This window comes from Drosophila mojavensis, unplaced genomic scaffold, assembly GCF_018153725.1.
Source record: "Drosophila mojavensis isolate 15081-1352.22 unplaced genomic scaffold, ASM1815372v1 contig_74, whole genome shotgun sequence".
Lineage (NCBI taxonomy): Eukaryota > Metazoa > Arthropoda > Insecta > Diptera > Drosophilidae > Drosophila > Drosophila mojavensis.
In genome coordinates, this window is record NW_025318899.1 from 2217510 (window position 1) to 2232105 (window position 14596).

At 44.1% G+C, this 14596-nt stretch overlaps 1 protein-coding gene across 5 annotated transcripts in view; it reads left to right on the plus strand.

Annotated features, from left to right (window-relative positions):
• Positions 1–14596, plus strand: part of LOC6586623 (adenylate cyclase type 5) — a 44966-nt gene that overhangs the window by 25525 nt on the left and 4845 nt on the right. For 4 of the 5 annotated variants that reach the window (XM_032733324.2, XM_044009820.1, XM_015160447.3 and 1 more), the window contains 19 exons: positions 32–492; positions 595–715; positions 1752–1995; positions 2627–2776; positions 3010–3131; positions 4017–4109; positions 4922–5068; positions 5207–5365; positions 7874–8018; positions 8099–8193; positions 8690–8849; positions 8916–9013; positions 9092–9182; positions 9305–9418; positions 10325–10504; positions 11094–11254; positions 11626–11759; positions 12983–13092; positions 14393–14562. In XM_032733324.2, the coding sequence (XP_032589215.2) occupies positions 32–492; positions 595–715; positions 1752–1995; positions 2627–2776; positions 3010–3131; positions 4017–4109; positions 4922–5068; positions 5207–5365; positions 7874–8018; positions 8099–8193; positions 8690–8849; positions 8916–9013; positions 9092–9182; positions 9305–9418; positions 10325–10504; positions 11094–11254; positions 11626–11759; positions 12983–13092; positions 14393–14562 (2955 nt within the window). Of the gene's footprint in view, positions 1–31; positions 493–594; positions 716–1751; positions 1996–2626; positions 2777–3009; positions 3132–4016; positions 4110–4921; positions 5069–5206; positions 5366–7873; positions 8019–8098; positions 8194–8689; positions 8850–8915; positions 9014–9091; positions 9183–9304; positions 9419–10324; positions 10505–11093; positions 11259–11625; positions 11760–12982; positions 13093–14392; positions 14563–14596 lie in introns of those variants that run through there. The other variant, XM_044009821.1, reaches the window with a different exon arrangement.

Genomic DNA, 14596 nt, shown 5'->3' on the forward strand with positions numbered 1-14596 from the left:
GTACCACGCCCACACCACGCCTATAATTCAGATACAAACGTGGCATACAGGAGCAGCATAAACGGATTGACCACGTGATTGGGGCAACTGCTGAAGCTGACGCCAATGTTGATGGTGATGACGATGATGATGATGATGATGATGTTGCCGACAATAATGATGATGGCATTAAACGCTTTATGGGGCAGCGCGACAACAATGATAACAACCGTCGGCGTTTGCCCCTGAGCAGACGCCAGGCACGTGCTGAAGTGCTCAAATTGACGCCGTTTGATGGGGCTTCCAATGCGAATGCCACGCAACAGCAGCAGCAGCAGCAGGAGGAGCAGGAGGTGACACATGAACCGATAGAAACTGAAATATTTGGCGTAACTGATAATTCGGAGAGTTCATTGGATTACACGCATGTCTTCTACACGATTTTCATGCAAATCGACGAGTCTGTGCTCGTTTTTCTCGTTGTCATGCTAATCTGTGGCATCGTCTATGCATGTGAGTTCACGCTCGAGTGTTTGCCACAAATTGTTCGCAATTGTATATTAATTGTTGCTCTCTCACTTTCTCGGTGTCTTCCTCGCTTTCCTTTTCATTTAGTTTTGCTCTGCATACTGTCAAAGCCGGCGATGAATGAAATATTTCTGGTGCTCGTCTCCTATGTCATATTGGGCACGTTCCTGGCCATTGAAGTTGCCGTTAGCTATGTGCTGCAGCCAAGGTTTGTAACGAGAGGCTTGACTGAGCCCGCAGCTGCTGCCAGCCAGCCCAAGAATTAATCATCGGCCATCATCAGCTGCGACACGCTAATTGCGTTTCAGAGCTCCACGCAAAAGTTGGATGAGAACAAAGCCAAACATCAGCAGCAGCAGCAGCGGCAGCGGCAAATACATTAGGCAAACAATAAGTTGAAACAAAAATACACTGAGAAAGCTGTGGGTGTATGATAGATTGTTGCTATATTTATGAGATATATATTTATGAGATATTTGAGCAAGTGTTGGAACTTTTACGAGCAATTAGAATATATTAGTTAAACTTGAAAGAGCACTTAATGAGTGTTAAGCACTTGAGTCAACTTAGAAATTTTGACTAGGCAAAGTGGATGGAGAAGATGAATACTGGAGATTGGAGGTGTAGACTGGAACTATGATTAATTAGATTCACGATTAGTAATAGTCCATAGTCCATATCAAGGGCAGAAGTGCTTTCCTATACTCGATTGGTTTCATAGTAGATGGCTCAATAATATCCCGCAGTCATTTTAAAGGCGTCAATAGATGTCTGTCTATATGATATTCATGCTATAAATAACTTCCCGAATTCCTTATGAATCCGTTCCCGATTTTAAGAAGTCTTAGCTGTTCACCTAATCTTTATGATATACTTTAAAGTCTGCTATGTCTAGACATTTATTGTTGTACCTCCTAGAATTCACGCTAAAGCATGATAATACCCGTTAAATGCTGTCGCCTTTGATCTCTAACTTTTGGCTAATTTTAGCTACTGGTTAAGCTAGAAAAAGCTGAGCAGTTGTGGGGAAAACAGCTAAAAAGCCAGATTGATGAAGAAAAGCTCATCATACCCTTGCCATGGCCATGCTACAGGCAATTCTGGCTTTTAGCCATATTGCAAGCAGCTAGGCAGTTAGCAGTCTTAGCGCAGCCACACAAATACCCTGTACCGGGCACTGGCAGCAGAGTTGTTTGCTTTGCCTTTTATCCTAATTAAAACTCCTCTACTGAAATCTCTTGCAGCAAATCGTTCAATGGCAGCGCCTGTTGCATTGTGCTCATCTACATGACGTACACGATGTTGCCGCTGCGGTTGCGTGAGTCGCTCATCGGCGGCATGCTGCTGAGTGGCACGCATCTGTACACCTGTCTGCGCACACAATACACGCTGGATAAGCAGGAGCAGGAGCAGCAGCAGTTGGAGCTTGAGCTGGAACTGGAGGTGGAGCAGCGGGCGCCAATGAAGACGCATCTGTCCTGGCAGGAGGTAAATCGCAGCAGCAATGCTGCCGCGCGCTGTTGCAACTGTTTGTGGCTGCCACAAATCAAATGGCCAGGCATATCCATCAACAGCACTGCGTCGACAAAAGCCGCAAAACCATGTGGGCGGGGGCGTCTGTCTGCCTGTGTGTGTGTGTGTGTGTGCGTGGGCGTAACAATGGAGTGAAAACCGTTGTTAAAGCGAGCGCTTTAATGGCCTGAAAAGTCAGGCGTGCGTAGCTATGGCAGCGCACGTGACAATAAATTCGCATAAAATGCACGCACCATTTATAACACACACAGACACAGCACACACACACACAGAGAGAGTCTGAGAGGGAGAGTGAAAGTACAGGTGAAAAAACACAAATAAATGAAATTAAATTGCCGCAAAATTGAATAAAATTGCGTAGCTCGTTCTCTCTGTCACTCTATCTCGCTCTCTCTCTCTCTCTCACTCTCTCTCTCTGCCATTGTGTGCCTATGTGTGTGTGTGCGTTGTTCCATAACTGGACTTTTATTGTGCTTGTTCATTGGCAATGAAATGGATACTAATGCGTTTACTGCCATTACACATTATACTTACTCTCTCTTTCACTCCCACTCAATCTCTCTCTCCCTCTGTCCTCCCCTTGCAGCTGCTGTGCACCTGCATTGCCCTGTTGCTGGCGAATCTTACAGGTATTTACACGCACTGGCCCAAGGAGAAGGCGCAGCGCAAGGCGTTCATTGAGACGCGCCAGTGCATCGAGGCGCGTTTGCGTACGCAGCGCGAGAATCAACAGCAGGTGAGTTCCACTCCAAGCACCTGCCCAAAAATGGCACAGTCAAAGAGCCGTCAAAAGCCAGCAGCCAAACGTGACGAATTCGTCAGCGTGTGAGCATTGGGGCGTGGCCAGGACTTGTTGCCTGATTGCTTCGCCCAGCTGCCTTTTGCTGATCTAAGCAGCAGCATTTGGCATAACCTTTTGACTGTTTAACCCCACACACATACTCTCTATCTCTCTCTTTCCCTCTGCAGGAGCGTTTGCTGCTGTCGGTGCTGCCGCGACATGTTGCCATGGAGATGAAGGACGATATTGCGGGCCAGCCACGTGACACACAATTTCATAAGATTTACATACAGCGCCATGAGAATGTCAGGTGAGTGTGTGTGTGTGTGTGTAGCTAGTGCGTATCTGTGTTTGTGTGCGTGTGTGTATTGCGAGTGTCTCTTATGCTTCGTGTATAAATTTATTTGCATGCAAAGTCAATAAATATGCTTAAAGGCGTGTGTGTGTGTGTGTAGGTGTGCGAATTTGTGCATAACCCTACACATTGAATTTGTATGCACAGTAAACCCTAACTAAAAGGGCAGGGAACTGTTGACTTAGTCAAGTAACTTTATAAAAGTAAACAAAGGAATTTGAAAACAAATATGAAAGTTTTTGTATATTAAATAAAGTATTTAGTTGAGCAAAGTTGGTTTATATAATATAATATGTTTATTCAGAATTCTATTCTTTATTTGCAAAATATTATTTTACAATTTGTTTATCAATAAATTCCTTACTAGCTATTCGCTCTATCAAGACTTTACTTTACACATATCAAGTAACAACTGCACATTGCCAACTCTCGCACACACAATTACACATGCACGCGCGCGCACACACACACAGCTACACTCGGCATACTTGAGGGCGCACCTGTTTGCTTTTATTTTGCCACCCCGCAGTCGCATTTTTTGTATTAAATTACGCGCTGAGCCGGCTAAGCAGCTTGACAAGAAGTTGGCGAAAGGATTTGCCAAACAAATTTGCCGAGAAAGTCGAACTTTAACGTGCTTTAAATGGAAACTAGTTGGAGTATATTAAAGAATTCCTCAGGCGCAACACACACACACACAGAGACATGCACACCCACACAACAGCTAGAAACTTAGCATGACTCCAGGAACAACAAGAGCTGTAATATTTGCACTTTATATGAACTCTGGCCACTCTTTTTTATTCTCTTTTGGTGTTTCTCTTTCTCTTTTTGTTCTAGCATCCTGTTTGCCGACATTTGCGGTTTCACCAGTCTGTCGGATCAGTGCACGGCCGAGGAGTTGGTTCGCCTGCTGAACGAGCTATTTGCACGGTGAGTCCTTAGTGAGTCAGTCCACAGCCCAAGTCCATGGCCGGTTGGTAGGCATTCTTAATGACATGGCCAACCTGTCTGTGTATGTAGAAAGTTTTTTTTTTCTCTCTCTCTCTTTGCCTATCTCTCTCCTGCTGTTGCCTTTGGCCTGGGGCCATGTCAAACAGTGTAACAAATGGTGATACAGAGGCACAAATTAATTGCACATTCGAGTGCCCAGCCAGCAGCACCAGCAGCAGCAGCAGGATACCAAATTTTGGCATCGCTGTTTGTTAGGCACTTTATTGATTCGTATCGCATGATAGGGTCATTCAATTTGTGCAGACACTAGCTGTAGCCTTATTGAGTAGCTGCGTGGAAAAGTGTTATTTAATACCAAAGAAAATACCGATAAATCAGTTGCATTGCCACTTGAGCTAAACTGCACTTGACGCTCGGTTAGTCAGCAGCAGGCTCAAACAGCAATTTATTAACACTTTAATGCACAAAGGTATAGTAAATTTTATTACTATACTAATTATAAGTTTTACACAGCAAAGAAACTTTTGGTGCTGTAAGTAAACTTTTTAATTGCATAATTTAAAGGTGCAGTGCTGCGAAGTGCCTGGCTGTTTAGTATTTTAATTAGTAAACTTGAGTTATTTATTTCCTTGACGTAAATTGGTCACACTGACGCGGCTCATTGCGCTGCGCTGCGCACTGCGCACTAAGTTTAAACTGAGTTTCTAATTGATTTAAAGCATCATTTAATGTTGTTCATTAGTTTTTAGCAACTTCTCTTTAACTTCGACATTTGTTTCATACTTTTGCAGCTTTGATCGATTGGCTGCAGAGCATCATTGTCTGCGCATAAAGCTGCTGGGCGATTGCTATTACTGCGTCTCCGGGCTGCCAGAGCCGAGGCCGGATCATGCCCACTGCGCTGTTGAGATGGGACTCGATATGATAGACGCCATAGCGTGAGTATAACAGCAAAGCGTATTGTGCGTGTGTGTGTGTGTGTTTGTGTTTGTGTTGTTGTCATGTTGCAACTGCAAATACCTTTTTGTGTATTCTATCTCTTCGTCTCTCTTTTTCTCCATCTCTACGCTTGTCAGTCTGGTGCGCGAGGTAATGGCCGTGAATGTGAACATGCGTGTGGGCATCCACACGGGACGCGTGCATTGCGGCGTTTTGGGCCTGGTCAAATGGCAATTTGATGTTTGGTCGAACGATGTGACTTTGGCCAATCATATGGAGAGCGGCGGCATACCCGGGTAAGCAAAACCAATAAGCTAAGGTCTGCTAATTGACTGGAAAAACTGCTGAGTAATTGTTGTTTTACACACATACATACACATACACAAATTGTACTCTGTAGCGGTTCCTCCACTTCCTAAAATCTATGGAATATATATTATTGATAACCTTTTGCATGATCTTCAGATAGATGCAAGATATCAGTTATATCTTTATCTGACCATCTGTAGCTGATGGTCAGCATCATCTTCCTTTGCTCCATGGGCACTCAATATTACCACATAATCAACTAATTCACACTCTGTTCCCATATGTATACACATATATAGGCTGTTAATTACTTAGTGGACATTGGCCGTCTGCCCACTTCAAAGCTGAGCCCATTTGCTCAGCTTTCTGCCCTTTGAATCGTTGGCAGCACATTAAATCCATGTCTTGGCTTTTGTCTTTTGGCCCGAACACACATTTCGTTTGATTATTTTCTTTGTGCTAAGTCAAGGAGTGAAATCCCTTGGCTTGGTCACTGCTAGCTGCTTGTTGTTCGATGGTTTTTGTGGCCGTTGTGTGCTCCACTTTACGACAGCTGAGAATTATGTTTTTGACCCGCTTTGATATGTTTGCGCGCCGACAAGTATGCAATGAAAAGCAGTTCGAGTCCTTATCGTGTGGCTATACGCCCACAATCCATCCATCCGTCCATTGCCTTGGCCAAAACCAAGTCTTAGCTGCAAGCAGCCAGCAACCAGCTAACCGCAAAAGCCGCTGACAAGTTTGTCTCATTTCCGTTTTGACAGGGCTCTGCGCTTTCTCTCTTCCCCACTCTCTCTCTAACTCGCCCAACGTTCAAGCTGTATGCGAGTGTCGTGCAATTAAAGCCAACTTTTTGGCCACAAACTTTTTGCAACTCGTCAGCTTTAAACAGGAGCGGAGCTGATCTTAAAGCGGGACTATTTACTTGGGATATAATTGACCCGCTTTAGGTTTTTGGGCAATTATTTACATTCACTTTAACCATTTCAGTTGAACTTTTAACAGGAGCGGAGCTGACCCTAAAGCTCTAATTGTAGTGCCTAATTGACTTCAATTCAAACAGAAGTGGACTTAAATTTTATTTAGATAATCACACGAGCTAAAGCTCGAATTTCCACCTATTTCGGTGCTGAAATTTTCGTTAATATATCACCTTTTGCTTGTTGAATCCGCTCCTGTTGATTACTTTTTATCATCTTAGCCAAAAGCTTTGATGTAATTTAAATGTTTGCCACTTTAGAAGCTTCTTTCCACTTCCGTAAGCTCTCAATCAGACGCCCCTCCTGCCTGCTGAATCCGCTCCTGTTTTGTAAGCAACCTTTCGACTCTCAACACTTGGCCAAGTGTCGCTGTCGCTGAAGCGATTGCAATGTGTGGCTGTAATGGCTGTAATAGCTGTAATTTTTGTTGTACTCGTATCGGGTACGTTCTACAAATTTGCATACTCAGCCGCAATGTGTATGTTGTATGTGTGTGTGTGTGTGCATTGAATGTGTGCCTTGTGGGTCGGTTGTGTGGCTTGTGTGGGTGCCAAGTTATTGGCAAGTCAAGTGACTCGAACTTCGCCCTCACACGTGCGAGCCAATCGTCGAATCGATTATGCAGTAGTTGCATGCCACGCCCCCTTCGCCCAGGCACGTTAACTGGCCAACACTTAATGCTTTTGTTGTAGCTCCTGCTGCTGCTACTGCTGCTGTTGATTCAGTTGCTTCACTTTCAACAACACTTGAGCAATTTGTTGCGGCACGACTTTGCCTTGAATGTGGGTCAGCTGTGGCAGCGGCACCGGCAGCGGCAGCAGCAGCGGCAGTTCATTTGTTAGTCTTGTCTTGAGCGAAATTAAAAGCAAATAGCTGCAGTTGGCCGCGGGGCGGGCTCTATGCGAATTCCCTTAGCCCTGATAAGCGGCAATTTGACTGCTGCAGCAACTAAAGGAGAAGCAGAGGGAGAAGGAAGAGGTGAAAGAGGAGCCGGAGCAGGAGGAGAAGCAGCTGCGGTCATCCATAACAAAGCGCCATGTAATTATCAATAGAGTCAACAACGTGGCTGCAGTTGGCTTCTATTGTTGGCGCGATGCTTCTTTATTTTATGTGCAGCTAGTTGTGCCCGCGGCGTACATGCAACGTGCCCACATGCCACATGCCGCAGCCACTTCATAACGATAATATAATAAAGCTGCTCACCGCCCCACTGCGGCAGCTATAAAAATACATTAAAAAGTATTTACTGAACAGCATCCGCGTTCGCTGGACTAGGGGGAGTGCAGGAGGCGTGGCAACTGCAGCATGTAATGCCACATGCCACGTAATGGCTGCGACAGACCCAATCGCTGTGGTTATGGCAACCGAAAAACAGAGCCACATGTTGACAATGTTGGCCTGACTCCTTGCCACCTTGCCTCCTTGCCTTGCGCCCTTTTAAAGTCCACAAATCATGTAGTGTGTAACCTCTCTCCCGCTCTCTCTCACTCACTCACTCTTTCTCTTTCCTCTTAGCCGTGTTCACATCACCAAGGAAACTCTCAAGTGTTTGGATGGCGATTACGAGGTGGAGGAAGGCAAAGGCGCTGATAGGAACTCGTATCTCAAGGATCATCAGATAGAAACATATCTCATAGTGCCAGGCGATATCTACAGACCGGTAAGTGTTAAACTCTGTACTCTGCTCCATAACTCTTAACTCTGCAATAATATTGCATACATTCTCCTCTATTGCGGCAGCACAAGAAATCGCGCAATCGCCTGCAGGTGAATGGCAACATATCCAAGGAGCTGCGCATGATGGGCCACGGCACCGCACAGAAGCACTCATCCAAGTAAGTTGCGGGATATGGAGGAAAAGTTTTGAGTGGACTTTAATAGAATTGTGGGAAGCAAGCGAAGAGCAATAAAGAAAAGAGCTGATAGAAAGAGAGAGAGAGCGTGAATTGTGGCAAATGCTAGGCAGAGAGCTTAGGGCAGCTGTGGCTAAGCAGGTGATAATAGACTTTGATAAAGGATTGTGCCGACAGAGCATGAAATCTTTAGATTATGACTGGAATTACCTTTAAATGCCCTCTAGAGAAATGTACAGCTAATAAAAGAGTTGATTGGCCTTCTTTAAGCAGGCAATATGCATATTCAGATTGCTAGACGTATGTATGGCCTAAGCTTCACTGCCTCTAGATGCAACGATGGGAGACGTACACAGATATAACTTAAAGGAAGTCGCAGGATATTCTTGAGAATTCAGAGAAATTGACAAATTTGTTGAACAATTTAAATAGAATTAGGATTATATTCATCCTGTCACTTCCCAATGTCACTTCACAGATTTGGCTTTGGCGACAGCTCCGAGAGTCACAAGGATCCCGAGGACGAGGTCAATGAGTACTTGATGCGTGCCATCGACGCGCGCAGTATCGATCATCTGCGCGCCGAGCATTGCCAGTCGTTGTTGCTGTGCTTCAAGAGCGACGCGTTGGAGCGCAAGGTAAGTGCCCAATATCCAGGTACAAGCGTCACCTTAGCCCTAATCCCTTGCGCCACGCAACTCTAGTATTCCAGCGAGCCGGATCGCATGCTTTGCGTCTACTTCTATTGCAGTCTGCTGGTGCTGCTGGGCACCACGCTGATGCGCTTTGTGGTTTTTGACACGTGAGTGGTTTATGATGAACTTAATTGTTTATGTATATAGTAAATGTTCTATACTCTTCCTTTACACTACTCCTCCAGCTCCCCTCGGGTCCTCCTGTTCTCCATGCTGGCTTTGTTATTGCTGCTCGTACTGGTCTTCTTCGTGGCCTGTCATAACATCAACGTGAAGGTTAGTCGAACAGCAGTTGCTCTGCAATGTATAAGTGGACTAAGGCTAAACTGTTTAAGGCTAATCCCAACTTCGTTTATATTTATTTTCTATTTACATTTTACTTTCTGTGCGTCCTGCAGCTGCCCTCGTATATGAAACACTTCTCGCAGAGCATTCACAGCAATCGCACCTTGTCGCAGTCCATTGCCTTTGCCACCGTTTCGCTGATTGTTTGGACCACGTTGCTGGCCATGGTAAGTAGCGCATTGAAGCACTTAAGTTCTGCTCTCTACCTATAATAACATAAGCAATGCCCAAATCCCTCAAATTGTAAATTCTTTGGCTGCGTTTGGTTTTGTTTCCTTGTTTTATGCATAATTTGTGCGCGCTACAAATTGCGTGCAGATCTATATGAATTATTGTTCTCTTTGTTGTTGTTGCTCCTTCTCTCTCTCACTTTTTGGACATTTAAGTGAACTTCAAAATAATAAAAATGAAATTTACGTTTTTTGTAGCAACTCAAAATACAATTTTTGAGGGCGTTTGCACTGTGAGCTCCCCAAACAGCGTTCGCTGTTGTTATTGTTGCTGTTGTTGTTGTTGTTGTCGTTCTTGTTGTTGGGCCGCGACAAAACAAAAGTTTTTCCATTAAAGTTGTGCAGACAACACGACAAGCAACAATGGGCAGAGGCAGAGGGGCATGGCCGGGGGTAGGTTAACAAAAAATGCGAGCCACGTTTCATACATGAGGTCTGAATCTCTCTGTGTGTGTGTGTGTGTGTGTGTGTGTGTGCGTGCGCCCATTTATGTGCTACTTGTTACCTGCCACACGGCCCCCAAGCGGCGCAACTCCAACTTGTGTCTGGGTTCAAAGCCAGCCGCCAGCATTTTGACATTTAGTTGTCAACTTGTGTCGCATTCGCTCTCCCACTCACTCTCTCTCTCTCTCCCCCGCTCTCCCACTCTCTCGTGCTCTGTCTCTTTGCTGGCCACGTTTAATGGCACTTTGGAGCCGCATTCGCTATTCATTTAGCCACGTTTTTATTTTTATAGCCATTGGCTGAGAGTGCGTGTTAGGCGCCTCGTTAAACTGAAGCAGCACTCGTTATGACATTTCCAGCTGCTCCCGTTGCTAATTAGCGTTATTTTCGTTGTTGTAGTTGCAGGAATCAATGCGTCAATTGAGGCACCTGCGTGTGCAATGGATCTTTTTGCGCGCAAACACCAGCAGCAGCATCGACAGCAGCCTGGCGGAGCAGATAGAATTGGAGCTGGAGCAGGACCAGGAGGGGGAACAGGAGCTCTCATCGGCAGACTGTGATTTCTATTTTGCGTATAATGTAAGTAGCAAATACCCTGTAAATGGGGCGTTAATTGGGTTGTGTGAGTGGAGTGGAGGTGCAGTGGACATTGGCTAATTGGGCAGATATGTGGGTAGATGTGGGAAGAAGGAGAAGTAAATTGCTGGTGTCGAGGGTAAACAGTGAACGTGCTAGGCTGACTAACAGAATGGGAGGTAGGCCAGGAACCTACTTGAACTGTAGAGTATATAATGAAGGTAGTGGATTAAACAAACAAGTCAGCTAAACGAGGGGCTAGTCTAGAATCATATGATATACAACTATGATACTGAACAATATGCTATGGACAGATAAAGAAATCAATGTAGAATGTGTTATCCTCTTTATGCTAATATGTACCATAAAAAATGTCTAGTTTAGGGAAGTAAATTAAGTATATAGAGAGTGGGATCAAGAGAAATATGTTCTTGATATACAAGAAGGAAGAAAAGAGGACAACTATATGCAGAAACTGCAGCTTTATTGCCATATCTTAAGAAACGTCTTTGCATTTGCTCTGCGTACCCCTTCACACTCCACATACACATATAGAGTTAACCCAACTTTTGTGGCAACTTCTCTTTGACAGACATTCCTGCTGCTGACGCTGCTCTCGATGATGTGCTGCGCCACGTACCAAGTGCTGCGCATAGTGTTGAAGCTTCTCCTGCTGCTGTTGGCCGCTGGTAGCTACATGGCGTGCTCCTCGTATTTATATGTGAGCAGCAGGCAAATCAGCGCTCAGCTGGCGTAAGTATGCCTCCACTCTCCCTCTCTCTCTCTCTCTCTCTTTCTCTCCGTCTATCCCGGTCTTTTCTCTTGCTGAAAACGAATTATGCTGTAATGTAATTTAGTGCAAGTTCCTCTTGGCCCTGCTGGAATGTTGCAAGTGCATTTGCAGCAGCCGCAAACTGCATTAAAATTGTATTTAGCACTTGGCTTCATTTATCAGGGCATCCGAATGCCAGCTGGCACTTGGCATTTTCAACTGCATTAACAACATTCTTTTCCCCATTTCCCTTTTTCGCCGACTGCGCCTTGGCATTTCACTTTAATGGACTGGAATAACTTGGTCTACGGCTGCCTCCGTCTGCCGTCTTTCGACTTGTTTGACTGAACAGCAATGAGGAAGCCCTGCTGCGCTATATAATTGACTCAATCTTCCTATTTGCATTTATGCTCGCCCTGATCTTCCACAGCCATCAAACGGAGGCCACCTACCGCTTGGACTTTATCTGGAAACTGCAGGCAACGGGTGAGTGATACGCGGATATAATAGAGCCTTTTAGATGGAAAGTTTTTCGGCACTGAAGGAGTTAACAGAGTGATAAAGTGAATTAAATAATTCCTGATCTATCAAAAGTAATCCCTATTCCCTGTGAAGTTCGTGTAAAATCGTTATCACCTTTTATAATAACTGTAAAAGCTTTACATTAAAATATTCTTGAAATTTTATAAATTTCTCGAGTTTAGGAAATTGCCTCATAATTCATTAGAGCTTAGGCTGCTTATTTATAAATTTTTGTTTGCAACTAATTAGCAAATGCGAATACCGACCTATATATATCAAATATGACTGACTGACTGACTGGCGACCTTCTGTCTGTCTGACAGCAACAACAACAACAACAGCAGCCAGAGCTCTGTCCCTGGCCCATTCAACGATTCTCGATGAGATTCGCTGATGCCAATGCTTTGCTGCTCATCTTTTGCGTTTCCATTTACTCTGTTGTTCAACAAGCTTTTCATTAGTATTAGAGCACACTCACACACACACACAAATACAAGCACCCACACACGCAGTCTAATACACTTGAACAATCACACTCGTGTTTGCCTGACGCCGGAGCTTATGCAGCGCTTTTTTACGCTTCTCGTTTTGTTGCCTTTTCTGTTAGATATATGAAATAAATTGGAGTATATTGGGATTCGCCATTGATATATGTTATATAAGTATGTATACCTATGTGAGAAATACTTCAGTGACGATATATCACTGTATTGGCTGTGAATGGGGGAGTTAGGGAAGAGGTATTTTGGAACGACCTTTTCTGGGCAGTCCGAGAAATTCAGAGATCCATTATTAAAGTGAAGTAAACAGAATAAGGCAATGAATAAGTATATATTTTTCGACTTTTTATGAATGAGATTATAATAAGTATAGATTATAGATTAACTCTATTTTTCCATCTGTACATCAGGCTGCCGTCTGAGATTGGCTTTAAGACTTCTCTTCAATATATTGCTAATTAGCTTAGTAGGGTATATGGTAGTCGTGCTCAGCCGACTGCTCTGAGTATTTATTTTTCTCTCATTTCTTAGCTGTTCGCTTTCCGCTTCGGTTAACTGATAAACTGATATTTCAATTTCACGCTCCTGTTTTTTGCTGCTCTTCTCTGGTTCCCTTTTCGCTTCGTTCTTATTTTTTCTTTACACATTTCTTGTTTGTTTGTTTCTTTGTTCATCTGTGGAGCGCAGAGGAGAAGGAGGACATGGAGCATTTGCAGGCTTATAATCGGAAACTGCTCGAAAATATTTTGCCCGTGCATGTCGCCGAGCATTTTCTGAGCCGCGAGAAGCACCTCGACGTGAGTATTAAAACATTTGATATATGTATGTGTTACTGTAAATATTACTGTATTATATGTAAGCTATACGCCTCTGTGTGCATGTGTGTGTGTGTGTGTGTGTGTGTATTTGGTTGCTGGCAATTTGCGACGTATTTAAAAAGCTTGAAAACTTTTGTGCCTAGTAACAAGGGCAACTGCAGAGCCACAGCCAGAGTCGCGCAGCGCTGGAAGGTGGACGTTTGTTAAGCATGCCGGCATCCAACTGAGCTCCAGTCTCCTTGCTTATCTGCGCCGTCTCCTGCTCCCAGCTGCCACATATGCCCGTTGGCTGCGTCTTTATATGTACATACATATACATAAAGGTATATAATATATAAAAGCTGCGGCTTGCAACGCTTCAATGCGTAACGGGCACACGCATCGGCGGTGGGGGCGTGGCGTGGTGGGGGCGGCCATTGGACCTACTTGCCACATTAAGTGTGCAATCAACAACTTTTAACCAAATCACATGAGCAGCCACACATTTTGGAACCGCCGACGTGTGGTCTTCAGCTTTTGCCTCTGTGTGTGTGTGTGTGTGTGTGAGCTCTGGACCAGAGTTGACCGCGTTTGCTTCAAGGCTAACACAAAATTTGAACGCCGTCGCATTAACGAAACGCTTTAAGAGAACTCAAATGCGAATAAATACAGAAATTAAGGCAATTAAACGTTCTAGGTGATGCTAGCTAAGAGAGCTATAGAAATGGCTTATATGAAATGGTTCATAAAAGAATAGTTTTTCCTAGCTCTTAAAATATGGCAAACATCGATTCTAAGACGCAACGCTAGCGATATGCCTATCTGACTGAATTTTAAAACAAGGACGATAGGGATCATGATAGATGATAGTTTAAATGGAATTAGAAAGGCAAGAAGAAAATTCTAAGAGCATCACAAACTAAATTTCCAATGAAAATAGTTACCAATCTATCTAGATGCTCATCGGCCGATAGGAAAGCAATAAGATTGGTACTATGAGACGCTCTCTAGGCAAATATATGTCATATACTCTTTATATTCTTAACTTCCACGATATCCCAGCATATCTTAAGTAATTTCCTTTTGCTTTCCTTTAGAAGAGAGAATGTTATAATACAACTTTTGAACTTTATGCAATATATGTGCTACAAGATTAAATAGCGATAGAATTACAATATGGCCAGTGATATGATAGATGCATGGCTTATGAAAAAATGTTGTATACATGCACAGATATTTTCTAATGGAAGACTTGCATCCATTTAATATACATTTCCGTCTTTCAACTTGCTATGGTCAGGACTTGTATCACGAGCAATGCGATTCCGTGTGCATACTCTTTGCCAGCATACCGAACTTCTCCGAGTTCTACGTGGAGCTGGAGGGCAACAATGAGGGCGTGGAGTGCCTGCGTCTGCTGAACGAAATCATTGCGGACTTTGACGAGTTGCTGAGCGAGGAGCGTTTCCGGTGAGTGGGCGAGCGAGGGGCATCCTGCAGCAGT